Genomic DNA, 20533 nt, shown 5'->3' with positions numbered 1-20533 from the left:
ATTTTATGGATTTGGCACTTCTGTATATTCTTATTAGTCAGGTTTCATTTGTGCTCATTCTTTAAATTAAAAATGCCTGTCATTACTTGAAATCTTCTAAAATAATGCACGTAGTCTGTCATTTTTAAAACCACCAATATATATCAATAATTGAAATTTCACTTCCTTTTTATTCTTTTTAAATAATACAAATGCAGTCTTGGATATATGTGAAATTTAGAGCAACAATAAATCTGAGATTCCATCATCAGTAAGAAAATAATTGTTTCACACAATCCACTCAGTTTATTAGAGAGTGTGACCATTAAAGTACCACTGCAGAGCATCTGTAGCGTTGAAAAAATAGAAACATACCTATGTATTTTTACATATATTCCATTCTGAAATACTGGGGAAGAATCATGGTAACCTAGAAGTCTGCAAACAAAAGTTAAATGAAACACTATAGGAATTATACTTCTTTTAGCTTCCTAGCTACTTTAATGGATGCTGTTCTTGTTCCTTTTAATAGACAACAACAACAAATATATATCCAATTTATTTGCATTGTTCTTCTTACTATACTTGGAATATAGCCTTACAGTGTAAGGCTAATTTCTTCTCTCCTTTCCTTGTTTAGAAGTGGTTGGAAAACCTAAAAATATATTACCTTTTTTTTCAGGGCAAATATATTACCTCTTTGCTTTGCTTTTCCTATTGGGAGAAGAAGCAATATTTGAATTTATTTAGGTTTATTTTTAGTGAAGCGGCAGGTATAATGCAGGGATAACTGCTTCTTGTGTACTTCTGAAGTTATGTTACAGGGGAACTACACAATCTGATGGCCTGGATGGATGTTTTGCCAGGGCTCTGTTAGCTCTAAGCTTTAAGTATTTTCGAGGAGGCTGGATTAATTGGAAAATTAGAAATATACAGTGTGTTAAAGTTTGGGTGACTGGGTTTTCTTGAGAGCAGCCTTGCCAAAACTGCCTCTACAGCTTTGGGACTATAAGGCACATATCTCATGCTCACTTGTATGCCTTATTGTTATATGTTTATACACACCTTTCCTTTGTGCAAATAATGAATATGAGGAACATGGAGAGAATTTTTTTTCTCAGGCAATTTAGACCTAACAATTGTTGAAAAGAAAGATTCTAGTTTTTTGACAAGTTTCTTTAGTGTCTTGAAACATACATTAAGCAGTTTCTTATTTATTAAAAAAAAAAAAAAAGTTCATTGTATATAAATATACGGGGCTACAAATTTGTCCTGTAGTTAGAACACATGGCAAATATGGAGCCTAACTACATTCCCAAATTGTGAACTTTTAACGCTCCAAGTAATAAATATGGCATCATTATTGATGTCTATCTAATACTAGTGCAAACCCTGCTTACTCCTGTGGTCTTGGTAATTCCTATCAATTTTATAAGTGCTAGGTCAACTCACATTTAGATGGTTTGTTGCCTTGCATATTTCTGTGCCCAACTTTTATTGCTAGTATCAAGAAACGTGCATCAGGCTTTGGGAGTAGGGTTAGTTGTATTTATTTAAATGAAGTTGAATTCAGTGCTGTTGAAAAGTGCCAGACTGACAACAACTGAAGATGAGCTCCATGATCTCAATGGAGCAGGGAACAGAATTACTTTGCTTTACTGGTGAACCTCTGCCCTGACCTTGGATGCATCACTGTTAATAATTAGACAAGTTTAGTCTCCAAGTTCATTTTGAATCTGTCTTTTGCTTTGAATTTGATAGCAAAAGTACCAGGTGAATTTGCTTCAAGAACCTCCCCACTTGCAGCTGGACCAGGACTGCCAAATACACAGTCTCTTTGTCCATCAAATAGTCTTCAGTAACAAAGTAGGCAGGTCAGTTTATCTTGCTGCAGTTCTTGCCTTTCCTTTTAGGCCAGTTTTGTCTGGATCTTATTCCTGAATTGCGTAACCACAGGATTTCATGTGAGTCAGTGTGCCACAGAAGGGAAGGGGGGAGGTCTCATAGTAAAACCAAAGAACGGGTATTTAAGAATGTAGCAATCTATACTCAGATTGGCTTAATTGTTATGACACTGTGAAATTGCAAGCTGATGGCCTGAGCTTGGCTTAAACCAATAATTTGGGGTCAAAAATTCTAGCATTGGAGTCCTATTGTAACTGAAGTCACTCAGCTCAGCTGTGTCATTCTTCAGTGGGTTAAAATAATGTATCTCCAAATAAGGCCTTACAAATTATAGTCGTCCCCCCCCCCCCCCCAGTCTTCCAGCATTTTTGGTTTGTATTAAATACAATACTGAATACTCATACAATACTGAATTATGAAAAAGTCCCTTGAAATATTTTGCATATGTGATATGTTTGTATTGAATTAATCTTGGTTGGTGTAGTCCCACTGTGTTTTGAAAAGGTTGGGTCCATCCTTGTTTGCTTGTTAGCGTTTTTCCCCCCTTTTAAAAGTCTCACCCTGAATGAGTTTTGTAAATATTCAGTCTTGACTTCAACTTGCATTGCAGTGTCATCAATTATGACAGATTGCTGCCTCTTCTCTCCACTCTTCATCTTTTCCCTGTCAAAATGCACCCTTTGGCAGAATATTTTTCAAGGGCTAAATGTGAGTCTAAGGGAGTCACTGTCAAGGTATTTTTCATAATTTCAAAAATATTTTTCTCTCCCTCTTGTTTATAATTACCCCTTGGAAACTTCAAATTGAAATGTTTCTTTACTGGTTTTTCATCACATGCACACTGTACTGAGATGGCAGGGCAGATTTGAAGGTTATTAATGTATTTTATTTTATTTTTTTACCCTTTGGGGTGGGGAAGAGGGTAGAAGAGGTAGGATATGCAGTATATGTAATGTATTCTCTCATCACACCCCCACCTCAGTCAATACTAAAGATTTTTATGAGTACTGAAAATTCCTCTGATATCTCTTTTGTGGGAGGGCTTTTCTTCCCTTCCTCTCCATATATGTTAAAAGGCTAGTTGCTTATGGTCCTTGCGTCCCATAGTAGACAGATGAAACCTTAAGGCTACAGCAATTGTTTACAGTCTGGAAAGAGTCTCAACTGAATACCTATGTTAGACTGACTTTTTGTCCATTTTCTTTATTGATCTGATACCATTGGAATTTAAACCAATCCCCAGTTACCTAAAAAGCTTGTAAAGTAGCCAAACAACTTTTTCTCATCAAGAAGTCTATCAGATGTTGTCATATTACTTTTTTGATCTATTTAGTAAATATTGAGATAGCTTCATTTCCAGAGTCTCTGAAGCATTAAACACGACACTCATTTTCCTTTTTTTTTTTTTTTTTTTTTTTTTGCTATAATATGTATGTTAACATTGCCTACTGTGCTGCAAGCGTGTCATTTTATTGTGAGCTTCATGATTATGGATTTTCTTTTCCCTAAAGTTGCATCTCTAATTTTTTGCTCTTGAGAGAATTACAGCTATTGAGAAAAAGGAATCTCTGATGAACTTGAAAGCAGTTTGTATGTGCAAAACCAAGAATAAACATGGAAAGCTCAAATTGAAGAAGTAGCAGTAATTTGACAGCTTATAATTTTGAAGGCAGTATAATTATTTTGTACCCATGGTGGTGTTACTCATCCAAATTTGTCCATGAGAGTGGTCCTGTTGAAGTGATAGATAATTTGCTATAGTTTTGATCTCAGGCACCCCCTTCCTATATAGCCTTCTTCTCTGTCATCTTCTTTTCTCAGAATTTTTCTTTGTTTTTCAGGTGAAATCTCTTTCCTCCTAAATTCCGATTACATAAAATGAGAGACCCAAAGACTCTCTCAAAAGTCTTTTGGTAATGTTAACCTAGCCTTAAAATCACTAGCTATTTTAGTACTAAGCGAGTATATGGCAGGTTGCTTCCGTCAGATTACGTTATTGTCACCTTCTCAGTGACATGTAAATATTGTTCTAGCATATGGAAAGATACATACATATATATTCACCTTGTTTTAATTAAATCCATTTTCCTCCATGTTATGGTCCAAATTCCAATTCCTTATGAATTTCAGAATTTGAATTTAATTGGAATTTAAGAACTTAATACAGGTTTTCATGTCTATTAAATGTTAAGATACATTATGTTAATCCTAAAAATAGCTATACTGCTTCTAAAGACATCTCTGACAGAAGAGACTCTGAATATGTTTGTCTGGCTCTCAAATCTGTCCAGATTTGGCTGAGGGCTCCACATGATCTGCTTCGCTTGTGTGTGACTAAAACTAAGGTATGGTATTCTCTTAACTCATGTTGGTTCTACAGGGATGGCCTCATGTTTTATGGTAATGGTGAACATGTGCTAAGGTGAGGAGACTGAAACCACTACATTAGATGATTCATGCACTGTTTTGATTTTGCTTGCTAAATACAGTATTTTGGATGTATAACAAATTATTTGAAAAACAGGTCTTTCAAAAAAGGTGAAGGACCTTTTTTGCAAAAGGTGGAGGACCTTATTTACAGCATTTCCATGGCTGTAAGGATTATCCTAGCTCCTGCTTCTAAGACTGCTATTGGATGTAGTGCATGCATAGAGGAGGAGTATGGCCTGCTGGTTAAAACAGGGAACTACCAGGATACCAGTGTGTGCAATTCCTGGCCCTGTCATATAATTTCCATATGACCTTGGGCAAGATATGTCAGATAAAACTGACTTCACAGGGGCATAATAACACAAGCTGAATTGATGAGATTGTAGTGCTTTTAGATCCTCTTGAGGAAACTTACACAAAAAGAAATTACTACCGTAGTAGAATAGTTGTGAAAGTGAAGTAGAAGAGCTGGCATGAACAGGAGACAATTTATTGACTTTCCTTTCTGGCTATTTAAAAACTTTTGTAACTTCAGGTTAGGAAAGTTGATGCACTGTCACTTTGTTTCTGTCCTTGATATGCACGTGTAGCTCCCATTAGTGCCAGCAGGAGCCTTGTGCTTGCATCGCGAGAGGAGAATAGACCCCTGTGCATATAATGATAAGTTAGATAGCCTCTTGTGGCTCTGTGTATGATTTCTGATCTATTGTGCCAGAGATACTACAGCATGAGAGAGAGCTGCTGTCATTTTCAATAGGAAGTGAAAACTTTAAGAGCTTGAGAACTGTCCTCTTTTTTGAATAGCACTTTTGCTGCATGAAGTGTAATTTATTTTTATCACAGCAGGCATAAAGCTTCCAGGTTTTCATAAAGAAAAATGATCCATATAGTGCTCATGTCGATTGAACGATCATTTGAAAACCTGTAAATTCAAAACATAGCCCTTTCTCAATGCAAAGCATTGTTCCTTTTTGCTGCAGCTTTTAGATTTTTTAATCTTGGACTTTCATTAGTACTTCAGACATACTATAAAACAGTGTTCTCATCTCAGTAATTATTTTTCCAGCCATCAGTGTGCTTGTAACAGGGCATGTTACTTAATTATAGTAACAAAATCTACTTCAGACAGGACTTTCTCTACTTTGAAAATCTTTCAGGGAGGTACTCCCTAAACTGTATTTTTAAACTAGCAAATGTGAATCAAAAATTAAAATTGGGGAAGAAAGGGGAGGAAAGGGTGGGAGGAGTGGGAAAGAAGAGAAAGAAATTGTTTGCATCTTGCCTGATACACAAACATACAAAAAGAAAAGAAAACAAAGCAAGACCTGTTATTAGTTCTACAACTTGTCAGTTTGATTAGTGAATCAAACTCTCTCTCTTCTGAGAAAACACTACATCTTTAAATGATGTCCATTCTTAAATGTAGAAACCCCCCATTGTATCTGTTAGTGCATAATTGGACTGTCTTTTAATACAAGCATAGGCACTTGTTTCTGAATATAAACCCTGCACCTCAACAGGTCAGGGAGATAGTAAAAACCTGTTGTTTGGCTTTGTCTTGGGGAATAATGGAGTCACTAATCTACTTGATCTCTGAGAGTCAGATAAAGAAGAAAGTGAACGATGCATACATTTCAAAGATGGAAGGCACTTGTAAAAGCAATTTCTTTGGAGGGAAAAAGTAGAGCAAAGGCTGTTGGAAACCTTTTAATTAGTACTAATTACCTCAGCAGAAAACGTTGGAGGCTTGAAAGGATTTGTGTCAGCAAGTGAAAGATCAAAGATTGCGGCGCTCGCATTTTAATCTGTTGGCTATAAAAACGAATAAGGGGGTGGTAATGGGGCCCATGAGAATGACAACCCAGGTGGTGCAGGCCTTAATCCCTTCTTTACTGCTAGCGCCGGAGGCCTAGTTCCAATTACATAATAAGATGATTTAATTTTTGCTTTAATTTTAACAAAAATTAAGTTTATTTTAGCCTTCAGTAAGGACAAGACAAGGTTTTGAGACAAAATCCTGCCAATTTATTTCTTTTAATGTTTTAAGTCCAAGCCTTTATTTAGCCATTTTTTCCTAAGTGGCTGAAGTTGCTGTGTAAAAGGCCACGAGGCAGCAAAGGTGCTTTGATGTGGTCTCTGGAAACGGAGAGGCACTGACAACTCATGGTCCCTGTGACCGTGCTTGGACGTACGGTAATGTGAGGACTGGGACTTGCTGCTTTAATTTTTATTTATTTATTTATTTACTTAAACTAATTGTGTCAGTAAGGATGAGTTCTTATGCATATATGCTGTGATACTTATGTGTTTTCTGTCAACATGCTCTGGCTGTGTTCACATGAGCATACGTGAGGTAAATTGCATCATTATTTTTGTGGCTTGAGCAAATTATGTGCACCTCAGAAATCTAATTGTCATCAGATTCCTCCATGGGCAAAGAGTGAGCATATGGCGTAGTTTGAAGTTATGCTGATGACTGCAATGTAGACTTCAAATGGATGAATTGATGTTCAGGAATCTCCAGCACTTCCACACAGCAAAGCCCAACCATTTCACTGAGGGGAAGGCAGATGCATTTCGAAGTGGCATCAGGTTTATGATTCAACTCAGTCAGTCAAGTGCTATCTGTACTCTTGGAAGAGGAAGGGTTTGGGTTTCTTATTAATTTGAATTTTATTAAAGGTTGTATTACTCACCCTCTGAGGATTCAAGCACAGTAAGTTGCAACCACTTGTGTGTTTCTTTTTATAGATAAGAAGACTGAAAATCTGGAGGCCTTTGCAGTTTAAATAATCAAGCCCCTCTTCTCGGTTACAGCTTTAAATTTTTTACTCAGTGTTTACTCAGCAACTAAAGCTTGAAAAAAACGGCTTTGATCTACAGACTTTGAGTTTTATATTGAGTTTTATTTCAAAATATGTTAAGTGCGTATAAGAATTAAAGAATTGCTTGATAGTGCATATAGTAGCATATTCTCAGCCCTTAGCTTATTCTGCCTGTAATTCAGCATTCAATCTCCATTTCTTATGGTCTTTGTTTTTATTCTGACATGGTAGAAAATATGGTTGATTCTAAAATAATGCTATTTAGAATGACCTCTTGTGGTTCCTCAGTTGGCTCTGTATGTGTGGGTATGATGGTAAAACATGAAAGAAGATTTTCAAAGTTGTGTTGTCTTCCTTTTGCTTGCCTTTTCCTAACCTGTAGTGTATGTTGTCTTCAAGTATGCTGTGGAGAAGCTTGTATCTCTTCATTAGACATGGAAAAATAACAGATAAACTCCATTCCAAGCCTCTTTCCTGGGCAGCATAGAGCATTAACACTAGCTTGTTTTTTCAGTGTGACTTCCCTGTCAGTGCACTCCATCACTGACCACGGTAAGTGTCCCTGAGAAGCTGCTCAGGAGGACACAAGGTGCTACAGGATTTTCTGCTGCTTCAGGAGTCTTTAGGGTGGTTCCCTTGCTCTGTAAAGTGATTGTAGGACTTTTTGTATTGCTCTCAGATGTGAAGCACATTTGAATAAGTACAGGCACTATGACAACTTGAAATGTATTTTGTTATTTGCTCATCATCCCCTTCTTCATCATAGTCTATCAAATACATGGTTGTGTATCTTTTAAAGGGGGAATTTTACAGGACTGGACATTCCTAATCAGATTTCTTGCAATTTTACTAATTTAGTGATGGGCTGGGAGGGGAGGGGAAGAGGAGGCACCATGAATAAACCAACCCCTGTGTTAGATTCTCTAGTCTGTCCTCTTGGGCTGTAAGATTATCACCTTCTACTTTTTCCTGCCACTTTTTATATGGTTCAATTTTAAATATACTTGCTGTGTAGCAATGAACGCCATTACTCTGACAACAGGACACTATCCAGAATTTTCTGAGGCATGTTTTCTGTTTTTTTAATGACCTATGAATTGAAAGAAATGTCCACCCTGTCCATTTCTAGGACCTTTTATTTGCTCACATTTTCAAGAGTGACAATGTTTGTCTTTTCAGAGGTTGAATTCTAGCATGCTGTTTTGAACAAACGCATTTAACCATTTAATACTTTGCTACCATTCCTGAGGCAAAGTGTTAATGCCACTTGTTATTTTGCATAATATGAGCAATGGGAAAAATAACCAAAATAAAAAATAAAATGAACATTAAAAGTAAACTAAGAACATTCTTTATTTTGACCATGGTTTTGTTGTTTACTTATGTAAAAAGTTATGTAAACAATGTTAGTGCATATTGCAGTAATTGTTTAATTGAAGTGTGAAGACAAAAACAAACAAAAAAACAACATTGACTAGAGAGAATTAATGACAGACTATATTGAAGCATTATCAGAAATTAAAATCAGGGAAGGTTATAAGCACATGCTTACCTCTGAATGTGAACTTTTATATATAAATCTTTACAGGATTACCATAAGGCCCAGTTACACACACAAAAAAAAATTGTACAAACAGTCCTGGGCAGTAATCATGCAACGCTGTTTGATTGAGTCCAGTGTGTGGTAATGATTCCCAAAAGTCATGGGGTGTTTCCTTGCTTTCTGCTCTTTGCAAGGGTGATTTATGAGTTTACAAGTTCCTTCCAAAACTCCATAATTGCCTCGACAGTTTCCCAGATGGACTGTATCCAAGTTGGTATAAAACAGTACTCGTTGCAGCTGGGCCTTCTAATTCATCTTGAGTTCGGTACGGGACTCCTTGTTCTTATTGTCTTTATTTAGATTTGCTGCCTCTCTAGAAACACTGTACCCTGTTAATTGGTACTACCTTCTCCTCAAACACCAGATATGCCTGAAAGCAAAACAAACTTATATTTACTAAGCTATAACCATAAACTTTTAGTTTTAGGAGTAGAAACAAGAACAAATACAAAACCTGACCCATGGATATACTTAGCACCTTTGCAATTGCTGAATCCATCTTCTCTAGGATTCCTGAAATGGCTTATAGGAGATTCTGCTTCAGATTCAGGTGTCTCAGCAATGTATCTTCTCAGTTCTGTCACCATCTGATTTAGTGCTGTCTCTACCTGTCCCTTCTTGCCATCCTTGGAGTTAAAACCAGAAGCTTTGGTGATGATGCTTGGAAACTGATGGTGATTCTATTTCTGCTTTGTATCTACTAAGTGGCTCTTCCTTGCCCCGAACGCAGCTATTTTCTCTTTCTTCCCAAGAGTGTCAAAATGGCCAGATTCATGCTGCTCCAGCTGGACTTGTTCTTCTGTATGGGATTCATACCTTCCTGCTAACTATTATATAAGACATCCATACATTTCACAAATGATCTCTGGTATGCTGCTAGCTTTCTAGAAAAAAAAGATGAAACAGGATATAATGTTAACACAGATGACAGACCCTGTAACGAAGTTATTTTGTTTAAACAAGCCCATGAAGAAGTGTTTCCCCTCTTAGGGCTTTTCTGGTGTTGCAAGCTTCCACTTGCATAGTATACAATTCAGTAGAGATTGCACAGACATCAGGGAAAGAAAAGGCTGTCTCTCTTTCTTGTGTACACTTGCATTTTAGAATTAAAGCACATCCATATGGAAGATGTACTGTTTAGCAGTTAGGTAGTCTCCTTGAAAGGATTCTAGTTACTCTTACTTGATTCAGTCATGTACATATATTCTATGCTTTTATGCCAAGTTTTATGGATCCAATAATCTGTTTACTCCCTTTTGGGGCTTAAGTGCTAGTTACAATAAGGAAATCCATTACAAATAATGGTTTGAATGCAAAAAGAAACATAGAAGATTAAAGATGAAAATTTGCCTTACCCTCTGAGATCACTAAAAGATTTTTAAATATACACTGAAAGTTAAATTTCCTGAGCTGTTATTAGATGCCTAAGTGATTTGATCTTTTTAAGGCACTAATCTCATAGTTTTGTGTTTTGAGGTTTATCAGAACTGTTGTTTGCTTGGTACATTTAAAAATAAAAGTATTCTAATTTCAAAACTAGAAGTGTGGCTTTCCAATACAGACAGCTGTCCTAACATAAAACTTAAGCCTGCAAATTTTGAACAGTGATTTTTTTTTTGCCATCCTTGAACATTTTTGACTGATAATTTACCTTAAACTTCTAAAATATGCTTCAAATTTAGCATATAAATTTCTTTTGAGCCTGAAAAAATAACATTAAAAAAAAATATTCAGAAGCTTGTGTGAACAATTTTGTTGGTGTAATTGATAAAAAGCTAAACAACAACAACAACAAACACTTCTTGCAGTAATCAGAAGTGATTTTTGGAAGCTCATTAACAGTGGTTAACATGTTGATTCAATTACTCATTTTTGTTTGAGAAAATACAATTTAAGTTGATTGTATATATATGTATATATAAAAGTAATGCAATGAATCTCACTTCGGTGCTTTGTTAATTTAAATATGCATTTAAGCATTTCAGAGACATCAGCCCAAGGATACCTTTGAGCTTTTAGAAGAAGGTCAATATTGTGTCTGTTAAGTTTTAATTCTGTTATCTCTTGCCACCATGGCAATAAAAATAAAAAAAATTTAGAGGAATATCCTTCATAACACATTATATATTCTTAGCAAATCTATGTAAGCTGGTACATATATTTGCTTGTAACAATTTTTTGTTATTATCTGCAGATAGATTTTAGAAATATTAATGTTGAAATCTGAAATATTTCTTTTTTTTCTTTTCCTTTTTCCCTATTCTCAACAAATTTAGTGCAAAAATTATCTATCTATCTATCTATCTATCTATCTATCTATCTATCTATCTATCTATCTAAATCTACTTCATTTTATTTTGCTGTCCAGCTCCAAAGTATTCTGATGATCCTGGTGTGGCCTCTAGGGAGAGACTCATCAAACATAGGCAGACAGCTCCTGTGTCTGGTAACAAAGTCTGAGGAGGTCAAAACTATCCCAACAGGCCTGAGCAGGTCAGTCAGAGGCAAATGTTGGAAATAAAATTTGGTGGGGAGGGGAGTAAGGGCCTGGGTCAAGTCCTGTTCAAAAAGTCAGCTTTGTCAAAAGCTTCAGTCACATTCTTACCTACAGGCAACCTTTGCTGATCCCAACTCATTAATCGAACTGGAGAGCCGTCTTGACCCTGGCTCCTTCCCTTTGAAGTGTGGTGTCCTCTGCAGCATGAGGAAATAATTTGCTGCCTGATTCAATGAGCCATCAGTAGAGCCAGCAGACCTAATGACATGTGAGAATATTAACCTCCTACCACGAAGAGCTGTGAATCTTGAGAGGCAGTCTATAATTCACACAGCACTCCTGAGCCTTCCCTTTCTGTCTTATTCTTGCACTCACTTTCTCACTCACAGGGAGAGACAGGAGAGACCCTCTTGTCGTAAAACTTTATTTTCTTCACTAGTGGGAGCCTTACTGAGCTGCTTGATAATGAGTTACTTTCCTTTTGCAGTTGGATAAAATTTATACTGAAAACTAGACATCTGTCTTGCATATAATCATTTCTGCTTAAAATATGACACAGGCTACATAAGTGACATCAAGGGGGTGGTAATCTGAATACTTAGAGGATTTTGTGTTTCCTTATTTATTTTTCATCGTCAAAGAAAAATAGTAAAAACAAGCAAACTAGCAAGCATGCATAACAATGACGTTATTCTGTATGACGTGTTTTCTAGCTTTCCTTAATCTTCTGCAGTCTGCCTCTTTTTCTGTCTTTCTGTCTGTCTTGTCTAGCTTTAGAGAAGAACATTTCTGTCTGGCCAAGTACTGTGTGTTACATGCACACAAAAGGGTGTGTTTGTGCCCTTAGCATCTTTAACAAAGACTGTTGGCCTAATCTTGCTGTTTTAAAAGTCAGGACTGATTTTTCTCTTGTTGACTTCTTCAGCATTTGCAGTCACAGATTCAAGTCTGAATGTCTGGTAAGGTTCAGAAAGTGAGCCACTGCTGTTCATGTGGCTAAATAGTGAGAAAGGAAGGCAAAAATGGTCCTGTGTTTATGTGCTACTCACCATGAGAATCGTGCTAATTACCAGAGTATAATACACCCATATCCAGTAAACTACTGTATGGGTGGCCTTTGTTGTTGTTTTTGAGTGTTTTTGTTTGTTAGCTTTTTGTTTTGTTTTTGTAGTGCTGTTTGGTGCTGCATAAGGTCAGAACAGAGGTTGTAGATACAGAGGGGAACAGTTTCAGCTAGAAACTCATTTCCAATTTAGCAAATACATGACCAAAAGGACTAGCACTGGCAATTTAGTCTTGTCTGTGCTAGAAAGTTTTGTTGTTTGCTTTTTTTTTTTTTTTTTTTTTTTTTTTTGCTATAGATATATTGGCAAATTTTCCATATTTGGTGGAAACAGCTTGCAAAAGCAAATGCAGTTGCACCAACTGTGAACACTTCTGATGGTAAAAGATGTTTCTCCATTGGGAGTGAATGTTAGTGGTGTAGTTGGACAGCCAAAACCTTTCTGTCAGAAACAGCCTGCATTCTGTTGGGTTTTATTTAGAAGGTTATTTTGATTCTGGAGGGTTGTTGGTAAAATGATTGGTTTGTTGTATAGATACTATGCAAAGGGGATAGAGGAAATAAGGAAAAAAAGTGCAGGGTAGGTAGCAGAAGGGAAGAATGAATAAATTACAGTTATATGCTGTGTAACAAGTGCTACAGTGTCTACGCTATGCATATGTAGATCCCTATGATTTTCAGTTGTTCTAAAGATATTTTTTAACATCAAGAGACTCAGTGTTATGTCCATTAACAATTCTCTGCTATCATGCTTGAGCAGTCTATTAGTCGTTCTCACCTCTTAGAGCTGGTCACAAAGGCCAGTCCCCTTGCCTCTCTCTGCTTCATCTTTTTTATTAAGTTTATTAAAACTAGTCAGATTATACTTTCTTATGGCACAGGCTGCGCTTGGTCCATTCATTATGGTTTCTTATCTTGGCAGGCAATCTGAATTGAACGGCAGCTAGTCCATTATGCACATATGAAGCCCATCACTCCTCCAGCAATGGCCAATTCATCAAACATTTATCTTTTGCCCTCTGAGCAGTGCGTCAATTTGCTTGTCAATCCTCAGCCTTGGTTGTTGTGGAAGATGGGAGAAAAATTACTTTTCTTTTCCCCCTTCTCACTGAACACTAGTAGTCGAAATGGGCTTTACTCTACTCACTCTACAGGCTTGTTACTCCCCCTTCGCTGTGCAAAAGGGGAGGGGTCAGGTTACTGTCTGAATTGCAGAGTGACAGATTGATCCAAGATACAGCTTTCATTATGGCACTGCCTTTGTGCTTGAATTTGCTCATATTTCCATTATAATACTGTTTTTAGAAGATTTATAAATAGCTTCTCAACTTAACATGTGGAACCGTGAAGACGTTTTAAGAATAAATACACTTTATTTTATTATTTATTTATTTATTTATTTTTAACAGGTAGGTTTATAATTTTTAAACCCTGATTTGTTCTTTTTCTGTTTCTAATCACTTATACTTCCTTGAATTCTTCTGAGTTCAGGAAACAACAGTTGCTTATTTTATTTATTTTTTAATGACTTTTGATGCTATTTGTTTTATTGTGACTGAATTCCATGTTAAGACTGGGGAAAAACGTGAAGCAGGAGATGTTCACATCCAAAGCTTTTTTCCCCTCAACTCATCTATCCTTGTTATTTGTCATTCATACTTTCAGGAAATTTTAGCAGGATGCGAAGTCCATACTTACTGAAGTGGTGCATACATTGAACTGCAAGGAATTCCTAGTGGTGTTTTTTCCAGAATGCCCTTGGATAAAATATGAATGCTTGCAGTCACTTGCTCCATGCTGGGTAATTTTTAGCTGTGTCTTGCAAACTGTATTTTGTTACATGCTATGTGCTCAATCATTAGATAACTAAGAGCTCATTTTGTAATCCATATTGTATTATTTTAAAATATTTTATACAGTTTATGTGAAAACTGGTTTGCCATAGGCTATATTATTACACTGATAATCATTTTATTTAAATTTACACAAAATTGTAGCAGTAATATCATATAAAATCTTGGCGTTTTTGATCCTAAAGATGTAATATAAAAAAGTAGTTCAGCAAAAAGAAGCTTGATATGAATGATATAGCTTGAGCTCTCTTATTTGGATATCCTCTTGAGTAGAGCTGTATTAAACACACACAATGAAATGTGAGACTTCGAGAGGTTAATTAGCAGAGAATTTAAGTCCCAACCCAGTCAGTCTAGTTGCTTCATAATAGAGTTAGACCAGATATTATTATTATTATTATTATTTTTTTACTAAAGTCTTAGAAGAGAATGGTGGTTAAAGATCTCAATGGTTGACTCATCATATGGTTATGAGAGCTACTGGAAACTGTAATTGGGATTTGTAACTTATTTCACCAGGTATATAATGCACCCTTACAAGGCACAGCTCTAACAGCTTATATTACCTTAGTATTGCAAATTCTTCTTCTTTCACTGCAAGACTTTGGACATACTGGATGTGTTCATGCCTCCCTAACATATGTACTTGACTGAGCCTCACCTGAAGGTCTGCTTCAGCTTCTAGAAGTGCTCATCTGTTGTCATTAACTGCAAAGGGTTATAAATAACTGGGTTTCTACAGATAGATAAGATGAATCTGCATTGTTGTCTTCCATTGTTTGAGGAGCTGCTGCTTAATAGCAAAATCTCTCTCTCTCAAAAAAAAAAAAAAAGTTAAAAATTCTTCATTTCTGTTTTGTAATTTTGGTAGGAAAGGGTTTCAAGATGTAAATTGTGAACTCTTAATATTTAGAATTCAGAAAGCCAAATTACCTTTTTTTTTTTTTTGTCTATTTATTGACTCTTCTTTTGTTTGTGTTTTCTTTAAGGTTTAGGGATGGGTGGTGGCTTGCAGGGGTTGAGTAGTTTGTGCTTTTTTTTTTTTTTTTTTTTTTTTTTTTTTTTTTTTTAAACAGTGGAATTTGCTGTCTAAGACTCCTCAAAGCAAGACTATAAAAACAGTCGATTCTGGATTTACATGAATCTCCCCCCATTTAAATGTGCTTACATAGCTGTAGTTTGATTCTTCTGCAAGATGTTTTCATGTCTACCTTTTTTGGTAATAAAATTTCCCAGGTAGTCTCATGTGCTTTCAGTGTATGAAGAAAAGAATGAGAGAAGGATATGCATTTCATTATATGTCTGAGAGTTAAGTATGACCTTTAATATGAAAAGACTCAGAAACTAATGGTAGATTCAGTTCATAACACAGGTTTAATCTTTTCTTACGGAGATCTTTACTTCTTTCTTTTGGTAGCTTGTACGTCAAATATGCAGATTTAATCTCAGTAGTAAGCTCTTTGTAAAGGATAGATATTTAATGATTCTGGTCAATTCATTTCTTTCCATCTTCTCTTTTGCTGACCATATTCACAGACTGGCCTTAAGTTTTATTCAAAGAGCTGCTTCCATATATTTTCTATATAGGATCAGAATGCTGGAAACAGATTGACTGGAAGCGATGCTGAATGCTTCCTCTATACATCTTGCAAAATACTCATATTCTCTCTGATATTAGGCAAAACCAAAGCATTTTATGTTTTGGTAACATTGGTAAGCTTGTTCTCCATTGAACAGAAATTAATGATTCCTATTTTAGGACTTGTATGGTCTAATTTTGGGCCTGGCCCACACTAGAAATGGTCTCCAGCATGTAGGTACCGCTATTTCAGAACGTTCTCCTGATGGAGAACTGGTTTATACAAAGACAAAAAAGAAAAAAAAAAGAAAAAAAAAAAAGAAAGAAAGAAAAAAAAAAGACTTCTCGGTTATTGCTTGCTTGCATTCTGAAACTAGAAAACCACCCTGAAAAAATCGATCTTTATTTGCCATTGCTATTGCTATCTTTATGCACAGGAAATGCACAAAACTTCAATTTGGAGTATTTTTGTAATTATAATGGAGTACTTTTCTTCGGAATTGGAACAGAATTCTGGTTGCTCTGTTTTCTTTGAAATGTGTTGTGTATTTTTTCTGTTCTTACAGGTGAGAGGTTTGTCTGGAACAGAACACCCAAAACAGGCTTGAGGGTAGAACTGGGACAGAGGCTTCAGTCCAAGTTAATTTGCACAGAAGACTCAACAAACCCCTTCCATTATAAGAACAGTTGGATACAGCTTGTTTAATTTTTCCCTTGTTTGTATGCTATATTTCTGATTAAATTGAAAATAAAATTGAACAGAAAAAAATCCAAGTAAAACTGAAATTGTTTTGGTTTCCCAGGGAATTATGCAAAATCTAAACTCGTGTCTGTCTTATGTTTATATATATATGTATTATATACATATCATTTATTTATTACTCTTTGTTTTGCTTCACTGAGGTTAAGTCAATGGACTAGAAGTCAGGAGCTCTGGGTTTTATTTCTTGTCTCTTAGAAAATTGCTGGCGGTCACCTTTTTTTAGTCACTTAACCTCTCTCTGCTTTACTACAAAATGGAGTTTTAAGCTCAGCAGGTTTTTGAAGAGTAATTCATTAATACATATATATGTAATACATATATATATATATATATATATATATATATATATATATATTTGGCTGCCTTGGCTGGCAGGTGCTAAAGAAATTGAAATTACATTTATGTTCTTTAAATAATGAAATTATCTAGTGCTAGGGCTCTCATGTTGTTTCTGCTCTCCTGTAATCTGTTAAAACATAAAAGGCAAGAAAAAGGCCTTTTAAAAAGCTCCTGTTTTGTAACAGCTCTGTCTTTAACTTCTAGTAATGGCTATCTCTTGTCAACAGAGTACAAATCAATTTAAAGGCAAAAGCCAAACACTCTCATTTACATACTGTTAACTGCTCTCTCTTTTCCTGTTAAACAGGAGGAAAAAGTCATTAGACTTGAGTCAGCTGTCTTATTAGCAGAGGGGTTGGGGTAGGATGTGAGAAACACCTTTTTAGAATATACATCTGAACAGATAGTTCTGGACAGGGACAGCTATGTAGTACCAAGGTTCATCCATTGCTTGAGAGGCTTCTGCTTTTTTTCATTTATAAATCTTATGTTTTCATTGTCAAATATTACCAAAATGAAGAGCCGCTCTTTAGTTTTATTGTAACCAAATCCCCATCAGGCCAGAGGGACTGTATGAAATAGTGTGGTTGACAATTGCCATGCATACACATAGAGGGAAAAATCTCTGCCATGACATTCCTTTATGATTAAAACTTTGTTACAAATCATGAATGAATTATGGAAGAGAAAGCTGGAAGAAATCAGGCTGATTAGCTGAAGGACGTGGATAAAATGACGTTTCTGAGACCATTGTATTCTACAGGATTATTTACTGTCTGCTTACAGAACATCTTAAGTCCTTTTGCAGAGGGAGTCGGTTTCCTGTTTAGCGTAATGTTTTTGCAAGCTAATGAGGGCAAAGCGTGAGCCATAGGCAATGATGCTGTGATATTAGCTGTGACAGGGAGCTTGATCATAATTATCTTAACGAGGATAGGGTTAATTACAGTGGAAACTTAAAGTTTTTTCTATTTGAATGAGATGGTGCTGAATACGTTGTGATGTTTTGTCGGTTTGATGTGACTTGGGAAATTGCAGTGGAAATCTCTTGGCAGCACTTGCTCTCCTCTGGGAGCAGAGTGTGAGCTCTGCAATGAGGTAACTGAGATGGTACCTGTGGGTGAGATAATGGGCATTTCATGTCCTTAGAGCAGGGAAAAGCAACCTACAATACACCTTAGTGATGTTTATTAGCTTTCTTAAACTGGGGAACAGCTACTTACCACTGCTCTTTCAGTGCTGGTTCTGTTGTAGTGGTAAGATTGTGTTTGTTTTAAGACAATTTTTCTGCTGTGAACTAGGAGAAAACAGGCCAGATTTAATTTTAATCTGGTTCTCTTCCTCAGGATTTCCCTCTTTTTATACTTGTCCCTTTTAGGGTGTTTGCATGTTTTTGACTGCTGTATGTATGTGTATGCACTCCTCTCCTATTTTGTAATGGATTCATGACAGTACTTGGAGTGCGCTAATATAACTATCTTACCCTCTATAAAAATGCTGGTATTTTGTACTGATTCCTACCTCAGCTTCTCAAAATGCTTTCCATGTTAATTCACAATAGCAATCCTTTCTTAGGTAGGTAATGCAGATGGGAAAGTGAGGCAAATGGCAAGTTACAGTGCAAACTTAAGCAAGTCACCTAAAACCTATTCCATGGACTGTATGCACGCTTTTCAACTTCAGAGTACAATTGCTGGGCAATATTTCCTTACATATTATGATTATAGATGTTGTTGCCTTGGATTTTGTAGGCAGTATCATTGAATGATGATGAACACATTTGTCGTTCTTTCTTTACCAGCTGTCTTTCCAATTTTTACGGTGGTGCTAGTTTTTTTCATCTGCTTAAGGTGAAAAAAGCAGAATTCAACGAATACCAAAATAACATATGGATGTAAATTTATGTTAATGTCTACTCCCTCTCTCTGTAGTGTAGCAACCCCTCCCATCTCTCTGGGCTCTGAATTTAGCTGATTAAATCACCAAGTGCACACTGCTCTGATGACATGAAAACAACAATTAATAAGCAACCCCCTGTGTAACACAGCTCCTTTTTAACTGAGCAGCTAATAACATTACATGGCAAAAATTATCAAAACCAGACAGGTGTAAGGAGATTTGCGCACAATTTTCTCTGCCTATCTATGAAACTAGTGCCCTTGTATTCAGGCTAGGCTTGTGAAAGAAAGGCTGTTTCAATAGGCAACTCCCTCTAGTGTTTCAAGGCCTTTTGTCCCACTTCATGGCTTGTCATTTTGTTTTATGCCTCCCCTGCAGCAGTTTTGGATGTGCGCTTTCTTCTCCTTGCCAGTTGCCAACCATTTGCTGATTCTCATGATAAGAGTATTATATTTGCATAACATAACTCAGGAACAATGTGTATTTTGATGTTGACACTGACCAGAGCCCAAACAATGTTTTTTCACAAAGGACCTATTAACATCCCATAAGGCTCTGTGGTGTTGACAAGGAGGTGGCCTTCTCTGAACTCCTTTGGCAAGTCAGAGTCTTACATTAAAATGTGAGGTTTGGAAATAATCCACTATTTATATAATAAAGAGTATTTAAGGGGAATTTGCTGAACTAGGTTTGTCAAATAAACTGAAATGAAAACTCATAACAGCTTGATAAACTCACTGCTACTTGCTCTGGATTATTTTGCCTTTTAAAGGTACTTGGTGGGGAAAGCACTGTCTGAAATGTTTGCTGATCTCCTTATCTTGACTTTGGCAAAACCAAGTCTGTTACGACCCCTTTGCTGAAATGGCTAGCTTAATACAGCATGCTGCGCAGCACTGTACAGATCATGCAGGCTCAATCAAGCTTTTCCAAAGTAGGTTGTGTAAAGGCAAGTGCAAAAAGTGTGATATTACTGTGGTGGTCGTTTCAGTACATTTAGAATAGAGGCTTTTGTTCCTGCAGTTTCAGAAATGGTAGTCTCAGAATGCGGTAACAATATAGATATGCTGTAGGGTGTAGGCTTGGCAAATTTTCTTCAGGTCTGGCTGCCCGGTATCAACCTGGCATTAGCAGTAGTTGCATCTCCCTTCCAGAATGCCAAGTCAACAGGGCTTGAAGCATTTAGGAGTCCTTGGATTTGGAATATACTGTTTCTGTGTTTTGCTAAGTGTTACTTAAATGTTTAATGTACAGTACTCCGTTCAAAGGTCACAGACTTGATTTTCTGGAGAAAAATGCTTGAACCCTCTAACTGTGATTTATAAGTGGTCAGTAAGTTGCATCTACAAAAGCTGTAATTTGTTTTTGTTGGACAGATGAATGTTAAATTGTCTAATTTGAAATCTGTATACTTTCTAATAATATTTGTGTTTTCCTCTGGTTGTAGTGCCTGTAGAACTCTTTAACGGGGACCTGAGCTATATTTTGATCTTTGCCAAAAAGTGGGGAAGGGTGGGGAAATCCCTTCAGTATAAATGTCATTGGAAAGTGAATAAATAGTATAGACCGTATCTCCCTTATTCATCACATTTTATAAAACAGCCAAGAGATAAAGTGATGATCTTCCCACTGGTAGGCATAGTAGATCAGCTGTCAAGTCATGCAATCTCAGCATATCTTTAGGTGTCTGGTAGGTGAATAAGCTGTGAATGTGTGTCTGTGCGTATGTTCCATATACCATGAGCCTTACTTGATTAATGTTTTTTTTTTTTTTTTTTTTTTTTTTTTTTTTTTTTTT

General features: G+C 36.3%; 1 protein-coding gene across 9 annotated transcripts in view; it reads left to right on the top strand.

Moving 5' to 3' along the window:
* LRMDA (leucine rich melanocyte differentiation associated) overlaps window positions 1–20533 on the top strand; it is a 694799-nt gene that overhangs the window by 369224 nt on the left and 305042 nt on the right. For 2 of the 9 annotated variants that reach the window (XM_035329294.1, XM_035329295.1), the window contains exon 2: window positions 1893–1943. The exons of the other annotated variants lie outside the window; for them this stretch is intronic. In XM_035329294.1, the coding sequence (XP_035185185.1) occupies window positions 1942–1943 (2 nt within the window). In that variant the 5' untranslated portion in view covers window positions 1893–1941. The remainder of the gene's footprint in view (window positions 1–1892; window positions 1944–20533) is intronic. 9 annotated transcript variants of the gene reach the window in all.

Source organism: Oxyura jamaicensis, chromosome 6, assembly GCF_011077185.1.
Source record: "Oxyura jamaicensis isolate SHBP4307 breed ruddy duck chromosome 6, BPBGC_Ojam_1.0, whole genome shotgun sequence".
NCBI classification, from domain to species: Eukaryota; Metazoa; Chordata; class Aves; order Anseriformes; family Anatidae; genus Oxyura; species Oxyura jamaicensis.
This window is presented reverse-complemented; position numbering and strand designations above follow the sequence as displayed.